Here is a 25,835-nt window from a genome sequence, read left to right as displayed (position 1 = left end):
ACAAATGGCTTATATGGTATTTTCTATTTAGTACTATCACAATTAATACTTCAGGGGTTCTTTTGGTGATTTTTGGCGATTTTCGTAGTCAGAATTTATCAAAAAATGCAAAAAATCGGATTTTCGATTTTTCAATAAAAAGTCACATAAATTCGACTCCACAAGTTATTACTCAACTAAAACGTCTCAAATTTGCTATCATTCGATAGATAATTTAGTTTTCTGGGTGGACGACTAATTTACATATATTGATATGTAAATAAAGTTTTCGTTAAAATTTCGATTGGTGGCTAATAATTATTGAAAACTGACACTCCAGTTTCGCACAAATATATTTGCATTTTAAAGAAAAATGAAACAAATTTTATTACACCTATTCTTAAAATGCCAAGAGAACAGAAATAATTCTTATTGGCCTAATTTTAGGACAGATGTCAAGCGATTCAACATGTCCAAGTTTCAATTACTTGAAAAAGGAAACGGTTGAATTAAAAATTATTCATTCCCACTTTTGATGTCAATTTTTTTTTAACATGGAACGGTAAATGGAAGTTCGATTTAACTGCACGATTTGGTTGTATGAATCATAAAAAGCTTCTAATCAAACGAATTAAGGCGAAACAATTTTTCACGCACTTCCATTTCATCGTTTATATTTTTTGTGTAATATAGTATGCCCCTAATGACGAATATGGTTTCAATTTTAATTTGGCGCTTCTGGTATGTTTGTTTTAGGAGGCGACATACGAAAGAAGACTTTCGACCGAGTTTTGAACAAACACACCCACAATCCAGATGTTTTGTCAGTTTCCTCTTTAAAACAGGGAGACTTCGAAAATAATAGCAATCACTTGCAAAAAAGATGGAAGCATTTTTCGGTAAGGGTTAAGTGAAAACCTAGCCAATCTCTACTGATATATTATTTGCCTAAATATGGCTAGGTCACATTTAACCACGCGTAAGTTCATGATGCCCGTAACGACTCGACTATAACACTAAGACCATCCGCTATTAAACGCAGTAGTCTCGTAACAGGGATGAAAAGATTTTTTTAAGAAAAGGATATAAAAACAACCATAATTTTTTGTCGGGTAGAAGAGGCATACCGTTTTATTAGGAGTATACATAATCATTTGTGGAATTATATATATGCGCCTGTTGTAAAGAAAAGGTTTGTCAAGATATAAAAAAATATTTCTAGTTCAGAAATCTTTCTTAATACACCGAATTTAAATCGTTGCAGAATGACTTTTTTTTTAAAAACAAAATGATTAATTTGCTTTGGAGATAATTCGCATGCTAATTTATCTATTAGTTTTTCTTAAATTAGTCAATTAGCAAATTTTCACATTTTAAGCACTACATATTTTGTTTCTCTATCAAAAGTAAACCCATCTCTATTCAAGTTTGCTCTATGAACAACTGGCAATTTTCCTACTTTAATTGATGCTTTTGACTAACATTATCATACAAGAAGTTACAAAAAAGAAGGAAAAGATTCAAACAAATTGTTACACCATTTGACTAAGTACAAAGTCCCCTAAAATTAAATAATGCACTTCATCAAAATCATTTGACAATAAGGAATACTAATAATGTTTATCATTTTACAATATTTAGTACCGTGTAGGATTATATAACGGATCCCCAAAATACCGGGTCGGAATACAATGTACATGTATACGCGTAAATTTCTCTTGACTATCAAGCATTTTATTGGATTACGACTAACATAAGTAAATATCATTATCATTTTACGACAGAGTCAAAGCAGCAGGATATGTGCTTTTTATCTTTATATTTAACAGCAAGTTCTTGATAACGCAACCGAATACCTACTACTAGTATATATGTTTAATGATTTTCGTCAAATTGTATATGTAGATGCACGACTTGGGGAAAATGAGAATTTACATATACATGTCTACTATAAAGATCCATGTTGTATGGTATAAATGCATTTAATAATGACTGCCATATAGATCGTTGCATTATTGTATAAGTGAAATTTTCATAATATAATTACCTCTAGTTTGTCACTTCTTTGCGATTAATTTTTCTATCTGATATGTTTCTGGTAGAACTTCTCTAGAGACAACTTGTTCACTTCTCGAACTAGGCAACGGTTCTCCTTTACAAAGTAGATTCCAGTCTATGCTAGAGCGGGATCTTAAATTGTGTGAATACGCCATAAAGTAACGAACTTTTGACTGATATTGAAAGATGCTCTTCTACTATACATGTATTATGACACCTGGTCGCAAAATTTAATCCAAAATGAATGATTAACGAATTAAAATGCCAAAAACTTACGGTAATTGTCAAGAGCAGTAAACAAATATATTTTAATAAGAAATATTCATTACGATTCTTAAGTTGACAATATTAGAAAGGAATCACGTGTCAAAAGGATGGGTGCAAATGTAATGTCAATAAATATTTCACAGAGTGGCAGCCGGTAGCAATTCACAAGACAAATAATATTTTATATAATATAATAATATTTTATATTTATATAATATAAAATTTTGCAATTACCATCTTAATTTTGATTTAATGAAATATCTGAAAAAAAATGATTGAAAGGAAACACACACAAAAATAAGTAAATATATATGAATGAATAAGTTTGTTTGTTTGTTTGTTGGGGTTTAACGTCCGAGCAGCAATATTTCAGCTATATTCAGACAATGAACATGAAATGGATGATAAAATGAACATGAAATGAAAAAAAAAGGATGGGACACAAGGACAATAGGGTCGACAAACTTTGATTGCCACTGGAAAAAGGGGGATGGGTAAGGTTGGGCAATCCATCCTCCCGTGGCGGAGCGCAAAGGTTCCTACTCCTATCGAACACCACAGCAGGGTTCCCCAACGTGCGAGGAACGTGGCATCTTTCCCAACACGGTGCACCACTATGGTTTGCGGTCAGGTTTTCCGTATTATAGCCTGACAACCCCAGCATGTAACACGCCAGGGGTACCCCATTCCACCACCTGGGGCACACATCCCAGTTGCTCTGTGGGCAAAGCGCCTAGCCCCCGGCTAGGTTTCTGAGCACTATTTAGTCGCCTTTTACGACAAGCTTAGCGCTGCTGCAGGCCTATTCTTTTAACACCCGGACCTGCACGGGGCTGAATAAGGTCCATAAATAATACTACACATCTCAGTGTGTGTTGATATTGGAATATACTTATATACAGGTAGTTGAAACCCTAAAATGACGGAATAAATTCATAACTTATTCCGTATTTAAATATACCATTAGATTCCCTTTTCTTTAAACTTTTTTTGCATAAAAAACTAAAATAAGAATTTGGGGACAAATATTTTATATTTATTGTTTAACTTGACCATTACTTTTTCGGTTGTTTACCTATCTTGAATAGTAGAACACAATGTAAAATTCTGTTGGTAACTTTAACTGAAATATGACGGTCCAGTCTTTGGATTTATTTTAAAAATTAAAAAAAAATCAGAACGTGCATAAAGTATATTTTCAATATATAACAAAACTAATACAATAAACAAATTTATTTTTTTATGATCTTAGTCTAAATTTGCATTTGCCATATAATCCTGCAGTAAAATAAAATAGCTTGATAAAAGATAACACGCACATGCGCACTTGAGGACTGGACAAATTCTGCCATATGTTCCTTTTTGCATGAGTACCTTCTTAAAACTGTAATAAGGGAAGTCCAAAAGAACTAACACCGAATATTTTTTCGCTTACAGAAATAAACAAAAATGCGGACTGCTATTATTCTCCTGGCTATTTGGTTGTTTGGAACATCATGTAAGTATAATTACTTCGATAAAATTTAATATAATAATACTAATGGTGCAATCTCTCGATCTTCAGAAGATAGGACAAATTAAATAAAGTTTTAAAAAAGCGAAAAAATCATGAATATTCAAGGATAAACACCGGGTAAACATTGACAGCATTAAATTGGAAAATACTTGTTTTAAATTATCAGTAGTTACAGGCGATAAATATCAGAAAAGGGGAATACAGATTTTGTATCCACCTTTGGAAAATTTTGCAAATATTTTGCAAAAAAAATGGGAAATGGTGGCTTGAAACCCCCTTTTATTATAATTTTCTAGAACGGATCCCCTTTCTATAAATCTCAGGACCTGCCCCTGTTAATCAAATTTCTTTGTATGAGATCAATAACAACATAGATACAAAGTTAAATGGTAATGGTTTCTATTAAATAAGAGCAATCAAATGAGAAGTGATATCCATCATCAATATCTCCATTATTACAAGGAGTACTTAACGCCCCATTTATAAATGACCCTGCATTCGTGTCCATGTTAAAGCAATACATGTTTATACTAGTGAAAACTTTAACATAATATACAGATAATATGTTCATATAAAATTATATAGACGTACATAGAAAATTTGAATTTTAGATTCAGCGACCATAAAACGAAGGGATGGAGACCAGTTAGTTATACGATGTAGAGCTTCTGGATCCACTATCCAGATTACTTCCGGTTATTATGGATCTTTGCCAAAGTCCGAAAGAACTAGATGCGGCGCTGAATCAGCTGACACATTAACAACCCTTGGTGGATTGTGTGATGGAAAATCAGAGTGTTCAGTGGGGGTGTCTGACGATTTGTTCCCAACGACGTGTCCTGCGACGAATAGAGAGGCTTTGATTGTCAAGTATAAATGCCAAAAATGTGAGTAAAACATCGATCAAAATATGCACACTTTCTCTTTTAATAGATTTTCGTTCACTTGAAATAAACAGAAAGAAATAATGCTACTTTCCGTGTCCGTCCATGTACCTTGTAAGCGCAATGCATTTTTATTTTATAAAGCAAGAAAACTATCGTTTGCTGGTCATAGATACATGTACCTTCAAACGGAGATAAATTCAACAAATGGAAAAGGTGATGGATTTGTGTAGAATTTTAGCAAAATGTTAGAGACCTACAATGATGTGTAGCATGCCCTTATAAAAGTTATATGTATGCAATATATTTGCTGTGGCGGATTCTCTTGAAAAAAAATCACTAGAGGGGGACATCAGGGACTCACATAAAAGGGCCTATGATTTGGAGTGGCAGAAACTTAGACAGTAAAATATTACTAATGGACTAATGGGTCAAGAAGAAAATCCTGAATACTTCTCGTGAACAGCTCAGTGGCTTCACACGGATTCGATTTTAGGCTAATAATAAACCCGACATAACTAATGGATTCAACAGATCATCGATCAGTTATCGGTCACAAATAGAATGGTAATCGAATGTTTAGCTCTATTAATCGAACATTTATCGATCAAATTCTTTACAGAGTTTGACCGATGATTTTTACTCATAAAAGTGATCGATTTTTATTGATAAGTGATCGGTTACCAGAGTCAATTGTTGTTGTTAGACAGGAATAGTTCAAAATGTCTGAAAAATATACTTATTGTCCATTTGAATGAAATTTAATCGACAAAATTAATTATACTTATCGTTCAGACTTCGAACAGAAATTTCAATCAAAATCATCGACCACACTCTCGATTAGCGTCCGCTAATCAATCTTTTACCATTCTATTGTGACCGATGAGGAATCGATGATTAGTTTGATCGATTAGATATGTTGGGTAATAAAACATGACAGCATCCATTTTGACGTGTAATGCAGACGAAAAGTAATCAAGGGGACCACGATTCTAGCTGAAATCAAAAGAATGTAATCGAGGGACAAAGACCAGACATGGACAACAGACAAACACAACAAAGAACATAAAATAACTAAAATTATATAAAGTAACAAAAGTAAATTAGCAACTCGAACTCTACAAAAAAACCGGTAGAATACGAAGATTACAAGTAGGGCAGTGATAGATTGAATAATTTGAAATTATAAAACTTCGGCTGGTGACGGTTCTATAAAACAAGATTTAAATAAGTAAATAAGTAATAAATTTGTTAAAATTACAAAAGTGTGCATTTTTCGTAAATTTATAAAACCTTGATTTTATTGAAAATATATGCTAATAAATATAGTTCTTTGAATTGTATTAGTAAGATGTTTTACTTAGTGCAAGACGTTCGTACTCAGACCGGCTTGTTCTGATTTTGAAACAATTCAGTTTGTAAAACAAAGATGTAATGCAGTCCCTATCCAGAAGCAATATTATTTACGAGCAAACAGTCGTATAATGGTCGGTTAGATCTTTTAGCGTTATAGCATATGTTTGTTGGGCCATTTCGACAATAAAGCAAATTTCGATTTTTACAAATATATTTTATCCCTATCGATATTTACGCTTTCGGTTTTAATAAGTAAAATAACCGCGATTGTTTCAGCTTCCAATACAGCACCGGGAACCGCTCAAGGAAAAACGAGAACCATTACCTGTACTGGTGGAAGTTATATCACCATAACAAAAGCTACGTATGGCAGAGGAACAACATGTGGTGATCCGAATGCCCTGACCATTGTGGATGCACTTTGTACCGATCAGAAGACGTGCTCAGTAACCGCAGACGATTCTACTTTTCCGAGCTCCACTTGCAACGCTAATCAAAGAGAGAGTTTGCAGATAACATATACATGCACACAACGTGAGTATTTACATGGACGATTATGTTCCCTTAATTGCTTAACTGGTTCTATAATGGATAGTTTCAAGTTTTGGGGAAAGGGAAGCAGCACCAGACTGATTTTGAAAAAAATTAGATCGAAATGTTTGTTCCGTCATATTTTGTAGTGAAAAAAAATACCGAAATGATGACAGAAAAATATCCAGACAAAAGAAAATGACCCATCTACCACTTATATTTACAAATAAATTTATGATTTTTTGCAGCCAACGGAGCTGGCTTCTTCCACTGGGGGAAATCAACATGTCCAGAATCTACTGCATTTGTGTATGCTGGTGAGTTGTGCAAATTATTATTCAAGACAGTTTAATCCGTTTTTAATAAGACAAATTTTGGAGAGAAAAACAGAAATTAAGTGTGACACGGAGCTGATTTTTAATTTATAGTTTGTTTTTTTCTCTTGCTTAAATTTCAACTTAGAAATCACGCGGAGCTGATTCTTAATTTTGACTTTCTTTTTTTTCTGCGAAAAATTCAATTTCGAAATCACACAGACTTGGTTATGACTTTTGCAGAGCAGATTGTCGTGTCCGTTTAACCGTATGTCGATTCTTATTATATTATGTCAAGGCTTAACTTAAAAAAATCTTATGTCTTAAAAGATAAGCTGTTCATTGTTTTTACATAGGTATGAAACCTAAAGACCATTTGTATGTTAAGCACTTTATCATGTTCAATAAAATTGAACGGTAAAAGTTGGGTTTCTTTCACAAGAAAATGTCAGTATTTATATGCAAAGCTAGTCCGCCTGTTTCACATTTTCAATTTCGTTTTTAAATAGTACTTTTGTCATTTTTATATTTCTCATAAATGAAAAAATGGATAAATAAAGCAACTTTTTTTTCATTATTATACTAGACCAATCAAAATCAGATTGTAATCCTTTCATTACACCACCAGTGTACATCATCACATTTTTTTAAATGTCTTGTTGCAGGGTTAATGGCCGGATCATCGACTTCTTCAGTTGGACATGGCGCTAATTATCAATGTTTACCTACGGCGCCTGTTTACGGAAATTTCAACACAACCGAAAATGACGCCCGATCCGCCATCTCGGTAGCAACCATTAAGGACGACACTAATGTTATCGACTCGGCACTCGACAGCCAAGTACTTCAATGTTCATACTGTCAGACCCTATCTGCATTTGTCGTACGCATGCTAGTCGGCACAAAAAGTTGCCCAACTGGATGGACGGCTGAATACACTGGTTACTTAATAAGTAGTAAAGAGGAAAGTAGCAGATGTTCCATGGGATATGCGTGCTTAGCATCTTCGCCAAACACACTGGCTAATTCCGACACGACCGGAACCTCTGAGGTGTATTTGGTTGAACAAGAATGTGGTGCTCTTCCTTGTGGCACATATACTAACTATGAGGAAGTTGCTTGTACTGTTTGTTCTTATTAATTCACATTAATTCAGTGAAATAGCGCTGGTCGAAGATGCATATTAATTAAAAGCAATAAAATAATACACTTCTACATTTCAATCGTTATGCAGTATTTTATGACGCAAAGAGTTTTTTAAAAAATGCATCTTAACATGATTAAAACAGAAAACATAGAAATTGTAAAAAGTCGAATATAACTATTCAGATTTCGATTTTGAGATTACACTAATTTGTTTCTTCGTTTCAATGCCTATCTGAATAAAATATATATGAACGAATGAAGTATTACCACTTTTTCCTGAAAAGCTTCCAGCCAAGGTTGTCAACTTTTCCCCACGAGAATGGGAAGATCCAATGGGTAACTCAGGGGACCTGCTTTTCCATTAATGCTAAAAAATTTTGGGTTGTTTTATACAGAAAACCATGCACTGGAAATCAAAAGAAAGAACCCCTATTAGGCCATTCAGCACCCAATTCAGATATATGTAGATCCACCACTTAAGATGGCCGCAAGAAATGTTGTAAAGTAAATTTATACTTTACCGATGATGCTTTACAGAAACTGAAAAAAGAATTGTTTATAAAATCCTGAAAGTTCAAAAACAAAGACAGAAATAATACAAATTTGTACTGGCAATGAAGCTAAAAGCACAAATACAACAGTGTCGAATCCAGAGATTTGCATTGTGGCGGGGAAGGGCAACCACTGTATTCGATTTTTAGTATTTTTCATGTTTAAACATTAAGTAATTTAATATCACCCGGGCTGTCTTTGATCTGCCTATTAATCGGAAACTATATTTACAAACTTAGAAAGTGTGTGGAAGTCAAAATCGTCTTCTGCCTATCTAAAAAAACACTCATTGGGTTGCTCAATATCCACCCGTTCCTGTAATATTAGCCACTATCAGTGGATATTTATTAGTGTTGTTAGTCTGCTATCAGTGCTAACAAAGACGGACTTTCATACTGTACAGTATTTATATTAACGCTAATAACGGCTAACAGCAGATTAATATTAGCGCCACTACCGGTAACACCAGACAAGGGATATTTTGTCATGGCATTTTGTTAACTGACCAATCAATTTTCAGTTTTGAAAACGGCATGGTCAGCATCATATTCGGAAATTCAAAACAAGCGCCATATTAGAAAAAAAAAATACATCTGCTTTATACATGTATGAGTAAATAACTGTTAACTATGGATCGTGTTGATGTAGGTATATTATTCAGATTACATAGTTCAACGAGAAACAACATTTCACTTTCTTTTACACTCAGTTACAGCAAGGCCGTAGTCAGAGGGGTGCGATCGCACCCCCTTTTGAAAAAAAAAACAACTTTGATTTACACCTTAGTCTGTAATTAAAGAGAAATCATACCAGATAACCAAATAAAATTGCTTATCACTGATAAATTCGCATCCCCCATTCAGAAAACCTGGCTTCACTAACAAATCGTTAGAATTTTAGAAAATATCAAACCACTATATAAACTTTATAATGGAATCGGTCCCCATTATTCTCCTCTCCTCAGAGAAGTTTGTGAAAATGGGGAGGGGCAACAAGTTCTAAGGGGACTGGCAGTCGTTTTGGTCAAAACGGAGTATTTATTTTCGAATGCTAGATTTAAAGACGACTTCAGACGTAAAAAGTAATTCTCAAACATTATTTTATACAACAAGAAAACGCTGAAATATGACGTAAACACTGGCATCATATTCCCTAGGCGTGTACGTCTTTATAATAAAAGAACCCAATTCCGAACAAATGCGTAAAAGGCTAGAAACCACTAATCCCACTTCCCATAGGCTTCTATGCTAATTTCACAATATTCAATGGCTTCTCTGGACTTTACCTTAACTTTAACCTGCAGAGGACTATATATCAGCATGATTCTACATATGTCAGCTCACAATCCTCAGAATGGCATGTGGGGTTAGCAGACTTGCAGTGCAGTACTGGTCACCGGAAGTGAAGTGTCTATAAATAGCATGGGAAATCCCAGTGTTTTCACAAGATAGGGGTACATTTAGAAATCATTATGGAGATTAGACTTTATATCACAAGAAGCAAAATGCACCTATAAAATGTACAGAAATATTTTTCCTTTCAGAAACTGTTTCAATTTTTAAAATAAAATGAGAACTTTTTTCACAGCACTATGAGGAAGATGGGGTAATTTCTGCGTAGGACTATTTTTGCGTACGTTCCAAATGCTCATTGGTTGCATTGGTGGTCTGTAACCTAAAATCCTTTCATAGTTCATTCATGATTACAATTCATGGTCAAGGCAAATGCTAACTTTGTTTCTATGGTTTGAATAAAGGTACGGTATCACTTTTCTTAAATTACATTGAAATTCAAGCTTCTTGAAATTCATTGAAGAAAGGGAGATAACTCTTTATTAGTAGCAAACTTCGGTTGCTTTGTTGGGGAACTTTAAAATAATTTTCTGAGCCATATATTGCACATGCCATTACATTCGAACAGAAATTGTGTTATAGAATTTACCCTATGCCACCAATATCATAGGATCTGCAATATTTTTACATGTACGGCCTCTTAAACGGACAAATACATGTATAAATTTAGGTTACAGACCACCAATTCAACCAATGAGCATTTGGAACGTACGCAAAAATAGTTCATGCTGATATATAGTCCTCTGCAGGTTAAAGTTAAGGTAAAGTCCAGAGAAGCCATTGAATATTGTGAAATTAGCATAGAAGCCTATGGGAAGTGGAATTAGTGGTTTTTAGCCTAAACACAATTTAAGACCCGCAATAAGGTTTCTTTTATACAACCATGTTCAATTTTATCATTAAAACATCGAAGGATCATTCGTATAATGGTGTACTTTGTCAGACATTAATACCAGGGAAGCAGGGAAATTGATCAATCAATCAATACAGCAATAAGAATTTATCAATAGATCCTTATCCCAGCATAAGAATCCAAGGCCGTAGACCCCCTCTTGAAAGAAACAACTTTAATTTACATCTTATCCTGTAATTCAAGAGAAATCACAGATAATTAAGTAAAATTGCTTATCAGCGATTAGTTCGCACCCCCCTCCCCAATGCAGAAAACCTGGCTACCGCCCTGCTTAATTCCTACGCGTATTATCAAATATTTATTTATATATTATTTATGTAGATCTGCTTTTGCACTATACGAAAAACCTGTGTACTACTAGTCATATAAAGTTCCTTTACATGGTCTATAAATACGCAGTCTTTTCACAAAAATAAAGATTCACGACAGCCCCTTAACTTCAAATAGCTCGTGCACCCCATTTGTGTTAAGAAAAAGTTATCTTTTAAAGTTTTGTTTTATATAATATATTGGAACCATATATTCATTAAATGCATTTTAAACAACCCCATCCTTGAATAAAATGATGGATCAAAATTCGTACATTCAGCTATGTAGGAATAGACGATTATACATTTCCGTTTTACCGCAGTATGAAGTTCAATAAACTACGCTATCATTGTTTTTATCCCATTTTCAAGCAAATGCTTATCTGTTTATTTCCTATATTGATTCAGTCCCGAAATTTGTATTTGATTTGATTTTTCCCTCTAACATTTACTATAAATCTCATTTGCATACGACCCAATCTCGCTTGCGTCACTCAAAGTTGGAAATCGAAAATAAATGGCTGCTGACCCTGGGTTAAGGCTTTCAAACTTCTTTTTACCGAGATTTGATGACAAATAGCCGATAAAACTTACATCAGCATAAAGAAAAATGAATCCCTAATCGAACTAGGTATGCATCACCTACACGATTTTAACATGAAAGTCGTAAGAACGTTTTGTATGGCACATCGTTATGACCCCAACCCGACATATCAATATCCAAATAAAAAAGAGGAGGGTTGCAGGGTCAGAGGAAATTCGGACTATACTTACGCATGTTATATTTTTGAGTGGTGGTGTATATTCTTGTAATAATGTTCCCACTATGAAGGTAGTTATTTAAATCGAACGTTAATCCCCCATTTTTCTCGAACTTGGATACATTGCTTAATTCGTGTTAATTATTTTATGGATTATAATCCCGAAGAAAGATGGAAAAGATTTAGTTCATTTCTTAAATATACATATTATGTTTCTAAAAATAGATTGATAAAATCCAACTACGTATACAGGAAATGATCCATATACATACAATATAAAATCATATGACGACGAGCTCATCCCAACTATATCTCCGATATGTATAGATAATATCATAAAATAATACAACAATAAACATTACTGATATAGGAAGAGGAAGGTATGTATGAACCACAGCTATTACTATGTTTCTGAAATACTGAAGAATAACGTACATCGTATTTTTATGGCTGAATATGACTGAAAATGGTCCCAATTTCCTAAACCTCATATGACATTATTGTTAAAATCTATATCCAATAGATCAATTGCAAAAAAATCGAAAAATATTTTGTATTGTCAGCTGTTACGTGATGTACATTGTCTCTTTTAAACCCACTTCCTTTCCTCGTTGTGTCGGCTGTATTCTAATCATAGCGTTCTGTAAGTACATTGTATGCTAATTTTATTTAGTCATATATGTGTGTGTAAATAGCCAGGAGCGGATACAGGATCTCAGATTTTTGGGTTGTGGCGGGAGGGCGTAAGTAGAATAATTTATGAAAATCAAAATTTTATACAAAAAGAATTTTTTTTTTCAATTCTAGCGGGGAGGGGGAGGGGTACGTCCGGCACGCTCGTCCTTGGACCCGCGCCTGATTGCCTAAATATCGAACGTCAAATGTACAGAAATTTAACTTGAATAAATGATCTCATCTATCTTCGAATAACTACACCGCTCTTATAAATGTATTTAAATGATTTGTTGCGCGGTATAGGTCATAGCGTTAATTGCAGCCAAGCAGCTAGTAGGACATATTCTGATCATGTATCCCGAAGTCTGCATAGTTTCCGCCATCAACAACAGTTGTTTTTTTTTCTAACATTCTCGTAAGAAGTGATCGCACGGGGATGATAATGAACTTAAAATTCAAAGCAAAACATATACAAGTACATGCATGATTTATTGCTAAGTTCAACTCATTTGCGGATATAAATGCAACTAGACCAGTCTTTGAATAAGTTATTAAGAGAGGTGCTTTTGTTTTGTTTAAAAAAATAGACGTATAATCAGCTTCTGTAGATTTGGTGTGCTGTTATGGCACGCCGTATTTGTATTCATTCCAATTTGTAGACATCTTCTTTTTTTATAAGATATCTAATACAATATATGAGATATCTTATAATATTTATGAGATACAAGATATCATATATATTTTTGTTAATTAAATATCTTATATAATTTAGGAGATATCTTATAAACTTAAAATATTATAATATATAAGATATCTCATATCTTTAACAGTATACCTTATTTACCTTTTTAATATGAGATATCTTAATTAGGGTTGTCAATTCTATCTCAATTTATTATATAGATAACAGTGATTTACCGAATGTTCCCAGTGTAATTTTTTTTTGATAAGTCACACTGTGAAATAAATTCGGTAATTTCACTCCCGCGCTTTCTCCCGCCAAAACGTCGCAACATGAATATAAATCCGCCGTTCGCAAAATTTTTAATTTCTGTTGAAAATAGCAATGAATAATGGAGGAAATCTACATAAAAATAGGATAATCAATTGGTTATCGTGAAAAACCAAAATATGATCACTCGTGCCAAGAACGCATTAAGATTAAACTCGTGCACGGAACATGTTCTGCACACTCGTTAAATGTAGGCGTTCTTCGGCACTCGTGATCACATTTTGGTTATTCACTCTTTCCAATTAATTATCATATTGATACTAACCGGTTAACCGTTAAAAATTCGACCGGTTAATTGGTTAACCGATGGATATATTCACAATGCATATAACCACGACTAAAAATAAACTGTTTCACTGAAGACTTATGATGAATCTAATGCTAGCTATTTTACGCTTTTTGGGTTGTTGATTCTTTAACGTTGATCTTTTTTCATGTATCTATGAAACAAATACCGGTATTATACTTTCCTTTTATGAAGTTCAAAGTACATGTATTGTTTTTTGTTTTGTTTTGTTTTTTGTATATTCACAAGATCGTAAAATTCTGTATTTGGTTTGGTTTGGTATTGAGACAAAACACATAAAGTTTGAATAATTTAAGTATTTCAAATAAACTGACAAAACATACCAACTATTCCGCAAAGGTAGACTAGTTCGTTTGGGTGGGGGTGTTGTTGTGTATGTAAGATCCAACATCGACTGTATCTGGCGTCCCGACTGCGTTGGTCAATTAGAATGTTTATGGTTAGAAATAAGACTTAAAAAGAAAATCGTGTTATACGGTACATTTTATGTTCCACCAAATAGTAACAATAATATATGGGAAGAAGTTTCCGAGTCTTTAGTATTAGCCCTGAATACTAATAAAGATATTATTGTAACAGGCGATTTTAATATTAATCAACTATCTAATTCTCCAAACAATAAAATTAAAGATCTTCTTCAAATGTTTAGCCTTCAGCAGTTAATCAGTGAACCTAATAATTTTACTGAACACTCATCTTCCTTTATTGACCTTATCAGTAACCTGTTGATCACTAATGTAGGTCCGCCTCTCTTAGACCAAGTTCGCTTCCATTTACCCATTCTTGGAATATTAAATCTCCCAAAATCTAACCCACAACAACCCTTTAAAAGAAAAATCTATCTATATGAACAAGTAGATTATAACCTACTGAGAGATCGTTTCGCTAGAGTAGACTGGGACTCCCTATTTATAAATGAACAAATAGATTCATCTACTTCAAATACTACGGATAAAATTATATATGTCTGTGACGAGGTCATACCAAAAAGTATCATCAGTATAAACAAGAAAGACCCACCTTGGATTAACTCTCGCCTAAAAAATAATTAGGAAGAAAAACCGCTGTCATAACAAGGCAAAAAAGCATGATAGTCCGGATAGTTGGAAAAAGTTCAGAAAAGTAGAAACAAGTGTATCTAGTCGTTAAAAATGCGAAATCTGACTATTATAGCAACATATCAAACAAAATAATAAATGATTAGATTGACACAAAAAAAACTGGTGGAAATTAGTGAAATGGCTCTTGAGAAATTTTAATAAACATAAAATACCACCTTTAAAGATTGGTGACGATCTTATCGACGATGACAAAGTAAAGACGTTGATTTTTAATGAATATTTCAATGATCAATGTAGGGTAGACGACTCGAATAAGACCTTAACGGAACAAATAGAACAAGAAATATATTCCATGCCCTCCTCTATTAGTATCACTGACGGAGAAGTTGAAGATATACTTAAATGCTTAGACACAACTAAAGCTGTTGGTCATGACAATATAAGTCCAAGAATTCTAAAAGAATCTTCTTCTGTTTTGAAATACCCCCTTAGCAAATTATTTAACATGTCATTGCGTTTACGTAGATTCCCTTCAAATTGGAAACTGGCAAATGTAACCCCTGTATTCAAATCGGGTTCTCAAAACGAAATGAACAATTACCGACCCATATCTTTAATAAGTGTCGTTGGGAAAGTCATGGAAAGATGTGTCTTTAAACATTTATATAACTATCTTCGGTCAAATGAAATGATAACTTGTCACCAGTCTGGATTTACATCAGGAGATTCAGCCGTTAACCAATTAATAAGTATAACTAACGAATTTGGAAAAGCACTTGATCAAGGAAAGGAAGTAAGAGTTATCTTCTGTGATATCAGTAAAGCATTTGATAAGGTCTGGCACTGAGGACTGATTTGTAAATTAAAACTGTTGGAATTGGCAATGATTTGTTAGAATGGTTTACTAACTATTTGCAGGAGAGGAAACAGCGTGTTGTTATTAACAATTGTTTTTTCTGAATGGTTGTTGATAAGAGCCGGTGTTCCTCAGGGATCAAGACTTGCTCCTTTATTGTTCCTTATCTTTATAAATGATATCGTTACCGAAATCAAGTCTACCATTAAATTATTTGCTGATGATACTAGCCTTTATCTTATTGTTGACAATCCTGAATCAGCTGGTCTTACTCTTAGCGATGACTTAAACCAAAACCATTTGTGGTCTGAGCAATGGCTTGTCACATTCAATTCCCGTAAAACAGAAAGCATGACAGTCTCTAGAAAGACCAACAAACCTAATCACCCAGACCTGTACCTTAATAATGACATCATAGCTCACGTTAAGCAGCATAAACACTTAGGTCTTACAATATCTGATGATGGTGGGTGGAATAGTCAGATTGATATGATTACAACCAAAGCATACAATCGTTTAAATATATTACGAAAATTTAAAGTAATTTTGGATAGACTGGCCCTTGAAAAACTTTACATAACTTTTATTAGACCGATTCTTGAATATGCCCATGTAATACGGGATACAAACACTGCTATTCTAAAACTCAAAGTTAAAAAGATTCAAATTGATGCAGCAAGAGTAGAGTTACTTGGGGTACTAGATTAACATCAATTAACAATTTATATATAGAAACTGGATGGCAGAAATTATGTGTTCGGCGAGAAAATCACAAATTAACACTAATGTACAAGATTTTTAACAATATGACACCGCCTTATCTTCAAACTCTGATTCCTAACAGAATAAACCAAATCCATAACTACCCAACTCGGAATTCTGACCTAATCCAATCAGTTTATTGTAGAACATACCAATATTCAAATTATTTTCTACCTTCCACTATTCGATTATGGAACACATTACCAAATGATATCAAGGCCTCGCCATCAGTAACAGTTTTCAAAACTCATCTCCAAAATGAGGTAGTCAAAAAACCAATATATTACTATTGCGGATCACGCAAAGGTCAAATCCTACATGCCAGACTTCGTCTTCAGTGTAGCGAGCTAAATAAAGATCTATTCGACAAAGACATTATCCCATCCCCATTATACCAATGCGGCGAAATAGAATCTGCGAACCACTTCTTACTCTTTTGTTCATTATATCAATCGCTTAGAAGACAACATATTTCAGCACTTCAACTTCCTGATCAACTGACTACAAATCTTCTCCTATTTGGATCAGATGAGTCTGATGAGTATAATGTTGAAATGTTTACCAAGGTTCAAAACTTTTTGCTACAGAGCAAACGCTTCAAATCACAACCTAAATTACAGTTACTAGTTTGAATAATTTTAAGAATTCCTTACGTCCAGAGTATATACATAGGGCATTAAATATCAACATCTTCGCTTTGCTTTGCACCAAACTCACCAAATGCACGTTATAAGCACTAGAGCACTACTTCCTTGAGCAATGCTATATGATATAATTATTATTCATGATTTCAGGAGACGGATTGATATAAGGCTTGTAAGTCTTCTTTCTGAATCCTGTGATTAATTTGCTATTATTCGGTTCATTCTATTGTTTTTTTGTGGTTTTTTTATGTTAAAATGTGCAAATTAGTTAATAAATATGTTTAAAGGAAATATATATTGTGCTAGTACATGAACAAAATACAGTGCAAATGTGAAAAAAAAACGCTTACAAATGTATTTATTTCACTCATCCGGTCTCGTGTCTGGGATATAGTTTTTGTTTAAGAATGTGATTTGGTCATTTACAGAAGAAGAGGGTCGATTTCTCAACTTTATTACAAGTCCGGCACTGGAAAATATTCGTTCTGACGTGACAGACGCTCCGAGCATGCTCAAGAACTGACAGGCTATTTCAGGATATTTCGCTGCGTTTTCATTCTACCACTCGAGTGGAGACTGATCATGAACGGCGTGCTCTTTATAATACACAGAAAGTTCCGATTGATCAAGGACATGAGGTTCATCATCCTCGTCTGGTAACAGAAAGTTTAGAGTTCGTACCACCTTTTGTGTTTTAGCAAGGTTTCCTGTCACACCACCCGACGGTGCACTTTTATTTGCCGGTTTAATGGAACATTGCCCAACTTTGATTCAAAGGCACGGGAACGTCAGCTTTCTTGATAATGCCATTGTCCAGCATAACATCCGTTATCACCATTTGCTGTTCCGCATAATCGTTCGATTATCTGTTGGGTAGAGTTTCAGCGTGTTAATACATCTTGAATTAACTCTTGTTGAGGAAGTTCGAACAACTTTTGACATTTCTCATCTCTGTTCACCGAAACGTTCGATTGCAGCTCCCATTTTTGTATCAATATGGTGTTCTGTTACTGTGATGAAGCTTTTTCGTAGAATTTGAAGTCCAAGCATCGTTGTGAGAGAAACGTATTCAAATTTGCCCAATTCTGATAACTTTTCCTTTTTGTCGCCGTACACCTTCAATTGTATTTCTAGACAGAACTTTATATTCTGGAGCAATTATTGTCATTAATTTCGAAATTTCGATTCTCGCCCTGAACAATGTGTATCGACAAATAATTCAAAACAATGATACGTACTTAAGCATTTGTCATAGCTTCTGTCTGTGTGGCTGAAAATGTTTTTGAATTTGGCGAATTCACAAATTCGTTCATTGTAGGACGGGGTGCTTTCTCTGGGGTCTGCGTAAATTCCGTTGTTGGTTCAGTCTAATATGATTCAGCACATTACTTGCTCCGCCCATATACACCAAATCGAAATCACACAATTTGCATTTGACATTTTTATCGTCATTAGACCGCTTGAAAAAGGACCATGCCTTGGAAAGTGGCATTGTCACTTGAAGTCACCTAGCCGTAGTTACTTCCACGAACTACGTAATCATTGAATGCGCAAGCCCATTAGATCGATTTTCAATTATAGGTCTTGAAAAGGTCTTTAAATTGTACTTATCTCATAATAAGATAACGGAGATTGGATATGTATTATAATTTTCATATTATTTCAGAAAATTTCAGTTAACCGGTTAGCATTTTCGGTATCCGATCGTTCCCACTGTCAATACCATTCCTAGTGTTAAGATTAATAAAATACATAATATGTCTCATAAAGTATATAACATGTCTTATTATTAGATATCTTATATACTGTGTAAGAAATCTTATAAAATTAATGACATATCTTATAAACTGTACATTATATAAGATATCTTATATATTTTATAAGACGTCTTGTAAAAATAGGAAATATGTACTAAATTATATCACCAAAGCGGTGCTGATCGAAAATACGGTTGATAAACAAGTTCACGAAAATAGACACGTGGAGTACAAAAATGAATCCTAAGGAAAAGTGGTGATTGTTTTTTTCAAGTAAGCCTTACATCATCCCCTCATTTAAAGGTTTTCTAATTAGCAAATGATTCAAATATTGAAATAATTCTTGTAGATTGGGAGAATTTCTAGTTCAAAGTAAAAAAATCCTTTTTTTTTCATCTGAACTTTTCAATTTTTTTTTATTGTAAACGAGCCTAAACGGAAAAATGACTTTATTAATATCTTCTTTGTAAAAACAACTCATGGAAACATTTTTTCAAGGCACCTAAGCCGAGAATGTGTTTTTTTTTAATACGGTCGGTTGATGTGGTAGCCTAAAGCGGTTATGAGCACAAAAATTTGTCGCAAATACGGTTAACTTTTATCATTTTACGACATGAATAACAATGAAAAGTTATGGCTATATTTAAAAACTAGCGAGAAAAATGAACCTCTTTTTTACTATGATTGCATAGATGTAGCTGAATTATAGGTACGTATTATTGTTTTTGTAAGTCATTTTGGTTCTGAACGTATATCCATACATTATTTTGCAGAATGGACATGATTTTTATATGTTTCTATTGTGGTGCAAAGACTAAAGACTTCTAAGTATAGTAAAACTTTACATGTCTGAACGCAAGAAAAGTAAAATACAGAAAGCTAGCTTTAAATGGTAAAAATGGGAAATTTCAGTACCATACAGACATACATTAAAAAACATGCTAAATGTGCTACACAATAAAGGGAAATTTTCAGGTCTATGTCACAGTCAGAAAATTCAAAGTTCATTGAGCGTTTGAATGCATACGTTAACGCTTTATGCGCACAAGCTAAACAATTTGATAGTACATGTACATCTCCTTCATGTAGAGAAAAAAATAATTTCTATTTCATCATGAACACCTTCCGCTTTCCTTTTTACCAGTGTTGTAACGTAAAAAAGTCTATAATTTTTATAGTTTGTAATTCAACCGCTGTAAAAGCGACACCACTTCATAAGTAATTGATATACATGTACCGAATATCATACTAGGTACATTGACCTCATGAATAAACAACGTTAGAATACCTTTTTCTCGAATGATATTAAACGATAGTCTAAAAATGATTATGATTATTGTAATGCCCGGACAAAAATGAATAACACACGCGTCTTATCAACTTGCAGCATATATCAAACAATTAGTAGTTTAAAATTTGCCTTTTAACTGAAAGATAATGTAGCCCAATAATTCATACTTTTCATATTTAATCGAATATAACAACATTATCAACTCACCTCACATCTATTTTCAACTTGTTTAACCGTATTTGTGATTAGCACCGCCTAGGAAGCCACGTATTTACCTTAGTGTATATAACATATCTACAAACTGGAATAAATATAAATGCTGTAACTTCATTGTACCTATACTTGTCTTTATCGTCAGAAATTTCTCTCACCGTGCACATGTAACTAACCCATCTTTATGATATTTGAACAGAATGCTGACGCACGTACAAACAGAACACCAAAAATATTTACTGCATGCAACATTAAAAAGTGTCATTTCACAGAAAAAAATTGTAGACACAAATGATAACCAAATTACAATAGACATATTGCAACCGTCTCATTCTTTCCTCTTGGAAGAGAATTCGCTTATGAATTTGGAGAGGAAAATATTAACAGGATTAAGGAATCTTGGTAATTTTTATAAACATTATCAAATACTAGTATAGTATTAAAGCTGTTGATTCTCAGGGTATCAAATCTTGACTTCATATTGTATTAATGTCCAAATAAAAATGCATGGTCAGAAGATAATCGGACTAGCTCGTCCCTAGCTTAAACGAGGATTTCTAATTTTAATCATACAGATTTAGTTCAAAAGCACAATCCTGTTGTTTTCACGGGCGCATACAATGAGGGCTCATACGAAATTGCAAATAGAAAGAAAGTGTGTTTATTTATGATGTTAAAACCTGAAAAGAAACAAGAAAATATAAGTATGTTAATACGTTAGTTAATATTGCACCATTAATACACGTGAATATTGTTTCTGTCCTTTTACAAAATTTCTTTACAAAAGTTAAGGAATCGGGTTATGGTCCCCTTTTAGATCGGCCACTGGTTTAATTGTTGTATGGTAGTATGTAAATTTATCACCTACAGATTTTGGAAACTGTTGTACTACCAACTGTCTCAAAGCCTCAATATGTAATCCGATGTCATTTACCGTGAAGCCATAATATGCGTCACTCACTTTTTATCGAAGTTAGTTCTTTTTTTTTCTAATGGCTTCATGTTTACAGATGAGCCAGGGTATCTATAACCAAGGACAATCTTACGGCTCGACTCCATCGGCGCCTCCGCCGTACGGACCCCCAGCTGGAGCTTACGGTCCTCCACCAGGAGGTTATGGTCCACCACAGCCGGGAGGATATGGCCCTCCTCCAGCAGGTGCATACCAGCCTCCTGCGGGTGCATACCAACCACAGTATCAGCAACCACAAGTGTAAGTAGAAATTCTACCTCCTTGATTTAGGGTAAGGTTTGCACTCCCTCGCAGTGTTAAGTAGTAGTCTTTGTAAGAATCATGCAAAATCTGAAAAATGTGATACACCCCAAAAAAGACTACATATTTTTATTTTTGTAATTAAATTGTTTTATTGGTCTATACTATGAAATGTGTACTTATTCATTCAAATCTACCTGCTCTTAGGAGATAATTGACATTGAAAATCCAATAGATTCTATTGTATTTGAGTGTCAATTACAGAGTTATCTCCCTTAATTTTGAAATCTACAGTGCATTTTATATAATTTTTACCTCCTAAGAGCACGGGTTATATGAAAAACCATATGTGTATTTCTGTTTACTATGACATTTCAAACAAAATATCAAAAATAAAAATATGTAGGCTTTTTACCCATGAATCACATTTTGCATGATCCTTATCTGGAGAGCTACTTAAATCTTGAACAATAACAGTAAATTGGGTTCAAGATATTAATACAGATTAAGTATGTGACAAGACTGACCATGATCAATTGAAGGTTGTAATTCTATGGATGTTCAAAAGGATTCTACGGACGGTTGGGCAGAGGAATAGTAGTAGTAGTATATCCCTAGCACCCCGTCACACTGTTAACCGAGAGATGTGATCTTCAACAGATCGATAACGAACATCTAGTATTACAGCTTGAACGTAAAGGATCGAGAACAACTATTTTGTTTCTACGGTTTTAGCCAAACTGCAACTTTTACAAACAATTATAAGATGCATGTCAAAATTATTACCATTTGCAAAGAATATGGAGTTTTGTGTTTATTTCATTACATACTAGTATAATAAACCACTTTTCAGAACAGTTCTTCCTTATATTAGATCATTTAATTACACACATCATACCACAATTTCGATTTTTCTCGCTTTGAAACCAATTTTAAAGATTTCCTATCCATTTTTTGTTGATCAATAACTTTGAAGATGTTTTATTTTTCATAATTGATGTTATTTGTGTACTAACATGTTATAAATATCTAAAGCGAAGTATTGCTCTTTGCATTTTTCTGGGAAATAAAAGACACATTGCTCCAAATACATTGCAAATGGTGCAATCTTAATTGTTTGTTAAAGTTGCAGTATTGATGAAATTATCGTAAAAAATAACAAAATTGTTGGTTCGCTATCCTTAACGTAATGTGTTCAGTGTTAAGATGGAGTTTTCTAAATCTATCGATACCTTTACGATCACAGAAATTGCCCACGAAACTTAGCTAGCGAGGAAGTAATCAAACATAGAAGTTAAAGAAACAATCACAATTTTACCAAAATAGGACTTGATGCCTTGCAGTTTTCACTTAGGCGATCATTCTTGTTTACTGTACAATGAATAACGCCTGTCTTGGAAAATTTTCTGATGAACTATGTACTAGAAGTGTTTGGCAATCTTCTGTATATCTTAACAGCTAATTTTGTACTAGATTGCAGCTTTGCATTATTAATATTAACAATCATTAACGCATTTAAAAAAAGAGCACAAAGTCATACTAGATTGAAATAAAAAGAAAAAACACGCCAGGTTTGGCTGATCAATGGATAATTCATATTTATTTTGATCAGAACTCAAAATAGTAAGTGTTAGTAGGGGCTTAATATAGAGATATAAATGCAAGGCAAAATCTGCCCCACATGTTGTGTCATCGAGATATCTATACTAGAACAAGGGCCACTGGTTCGAGGGCTGATATTAATAGAAAATGATATGGTACGTGATACAGATTTTGCCATGTATATGATGCACTTTCTCATTTTTAATAACGTGAAGAGAGACTTCCGAGACTCGGGTTCCGATTAATCCCAAAACGAAAATGATACAGTCCGAGTATGATAAAGGTTCAGTCATACGATGAATACATGGGAGTAATTAAGGATGTGAGCCACAATGATCGATACCAGGGACAGATTCAGGCGGGTACGTGCACCCACTCTAAAAGGATATTTAAAAAATTTATCCTCAAAAATTTTTCGCCTCGAAATTTTAACTGCGCCTCCTCCTAATCTAAAATCCTGGATCCGCCCCTGGATACGGGTCATTTAGACTTTAGACATAATCAGATATTCAAAACTGCTGTATTTACCACTAAATTTATGATAATATACAGTATTTAATATACACCCCTTTTGTAAACAATTTATATTTTATCATTTTCCCGAAATAATAAATCTTGTGTTGTTTAAACTTCAAAGATGGATGTCATATCATCTTGATGTAATTATTTGTGAAATATATATGAATTGTAAACAACTTAAAACTGTAATATAGGAAATCCTTCTTAGCTTTAGTTGTGAATCCCCTTAACACAATATATATCAATTGTAGAGGTGCGCCTTGGGTATAAAATGTATAATGAATTTGTGCTATCCCTGAAAAAAAGGATGCATATGATCACGTGTCATCATTTGTTACTGGACGTGAAGATCCAATCCGTTCAATTATCAGGAGCAATAGATTTATAATTGACCCTTTATCTGGAAAGTGAACAAGTCTTTATAAGTTTTCTATTTTTAATACATTATGGTTGATATACCGGAACCCTTTCCGGCATAACAAATATTGTTCTGCGCTAAAGGTTCAGATTGCATGAACTGTCTGCAGTATGCGTAATTTTTAAAATTATTTCATTTTCTTTGTTGTGTACGTGTGTCTATAAAACTAGATACACGTACACAACAAAGAAAATGAAATAATTTTTAAAAATTACACATACTAAGAAACAAGTAATTGAGTAACCAGGACTCCACCAAAAAACTGGGAGCATGGACCAGATTCACCGCTAGGGCAAGCGTCCTCTGCTTTTCTAGAAACAACCGTCGAGTTGCTCGTATTTTGTCACATTCGGGGTATACGAAAGAGGAAAGAAAGATTATGACACAGTAAACAAATCGGAAAGGTATACCATGAAAACGATCCACGAATTCACGGAAGCGAAATATGATATTTTTGTAGTGATGACTTTTGATCTATTCCGATATTCTGTTGATTTATAGCGAGCGCCGCGAAGCGGTGTGAGCTCTATCGTTATTACGTGTACTTTCTAAATTTTCCTTCAGGTAGTACAATACAGTTAGATCATTTCTGAAAATATGGTCTCATTTTGTTGAAATAAAGCTGTTTGAAGCAATTCACACAGAAGTTTCTAGTGTTTTCTCATAACAAAAATGTGCATATTTTAAAAATCCTTTGTGTGTGGAGGTTCAAGTCATTTATAAGTAATTTAATGATTATTCTTATAAAATCCAGTAGTCATGGTAACATACTGAAAAAAAATATTACTGAGTTTTAGTACAAATCAGGGGTGCCTTTCCAAAACTAACAGCCAAATACTATGTTTTATGAAATATCAGGCACCTAGACACTACCACAATATGAAAGCATGCATTGAATTTGTGGATAAAAGGAAAAAATAATAAGACCCTTTTCGATTCATTCTTTCACAATTTTAGTCCCAAAAGTTCGTGCGAAATAAGGTATTTTGAAAATCAGCCATCTGATGCCAAGGAGAGAACCTAATACGACAGGGGACTGAAACGTTCCGGATACCATTTTTCATATAAATTACACCTGTTTACCATAACATATATTATATCTGTCTATGTATAAATGCTTATCTACATTTAAACAATATATCCACCAAATTTCAACTTTAAATTTTAAGTTTTACAAATTTGACGGGGTAACTTGGTGTGCGAAACAGTGCGCCTTAATGTAACTGTATAGTGCACCGTAAGATTCCCCAATATACTAACGAAAAAAAAGTTATGTCCCGGAAGTAACAAAAAGTGACTCTCCTTACGGAGAAAATTCATCATTTCCTTCAATCGCACAAATAGAAAAAATATATTTAAGATTACGTTACAGTAAAAATAAATTCATCTTTTCTGATAGTTTTCAAGTCTTTTTCTAATATGTTTTACTTATTTAAAAAAAAGTGAATGGTATGTTTATAAAAACTTCGGGAAACATGTGGATGTACATGTACGTATGTGTATCTCCGCTGTTCCACTGTTGCTGTTGTCAAGAACCTAACCCGCCTCGGAAAAATTAACTCCGATTA

The 25,835-nt window shown here is 33.7% G+C and overlaps 2 protein-coding genes across 5 annotated transcripts in view; both read left to right on the top strand.

The window, feature by feature from the left end:
- Positions 1-543: 543 nt before the first annotated feature.
- Positions 544-8,298, top strand: LOC148614315 (uncharacterized). Its single transcript, XM_088588400.1, has 6 exons — positions 544-878; positions 3,742-3,802; positions 4,432-4,707; positions 6,337-6,594; positions 6,840-6,908; positions 7,571-8,298. Exons 2-6 carry the CDS (start codon positions 3,754-3,756, stop codon positions 8,044-8,046), a joined length of 1,128 nt encoding a protein of 375 aa, XP_088444526.1. The 5' UTR covers positions 544-878; positions 3,742-3,753; the 3' UTR covers positions 8,047-8,298.
- Positions 8,299-12,180: 3,882 nt separating this feature from the next.
- Positions 12,181-25,835, top strand: part of LOC148614314 (uncharacterized) — an 18,746-nt gene continuing 5,091 nt past the window's right edge. For 2 of the 4 annotated variants that reach the window (XM_088588399.1, XM_088588396.1), the window contains exons 1-2: positions 12,181-12,317; positions 21,526-21,728. In XM_088588399.1, coding sequence (XP_088444525.1) covers positions 21,526-21,728 — 203 coding nt within the window. In that variant the 5' untranslated portion in view covers positions 12,181-12,317. Of the gene's footprint in view, positions 12,318-12,476; positions 12,581-12,610; positions 12,681-21,525; positions 21,729-25,835 lie in introns of those variants that run through there. The other 2 variants (XM_088588397.1, XM_088588398.1) reach the window with 2 other exon arrangements.

Source organism: Perna viridis, chromosome 6 (assembly GCF_037379345.1).
Source record: "Perna viridis isolate PV_CMFRI_1.1 ecotype Kerala chromosome 6, ASM3737934v1, whole genome shotgun sequence".
NCBI classification, from domain to species: Eukaryota; Metazoa; Mollusca; class Bivalvia; order Mytilida; family Mytilidae; genus Perna; species Perna viridis.
Note: the sequence above shows the minus strand (reverse complement) of the source record. Positions and strands in the feature narration are given on the sequence as shown.

Bases quoted from the DNA above. Each gene is read 5' to 3' on its own strand.
- LOC148614315 (XM_088588400.1), top strand. From the start codon at position 3,754: ATGCGGACTGCTATTATTCTCCTGGCTATTTGGTTGTTTGGAACATCA. The intron at 4,708-6,336 runs GTGAGTAAAACA...CGATTGTTTCAG, and splicing joins CAAGTATAAATGCCAAAAAT to CTTCCAATACAGCACCGGGA. The intron at 6,909-7,570 runs GTGAGTTGTGCA...GTCTTGTTGCAG, and splicing joins TACTGCATTTGTGTATGCTG to GGTTAATGGCCGGATCATCG.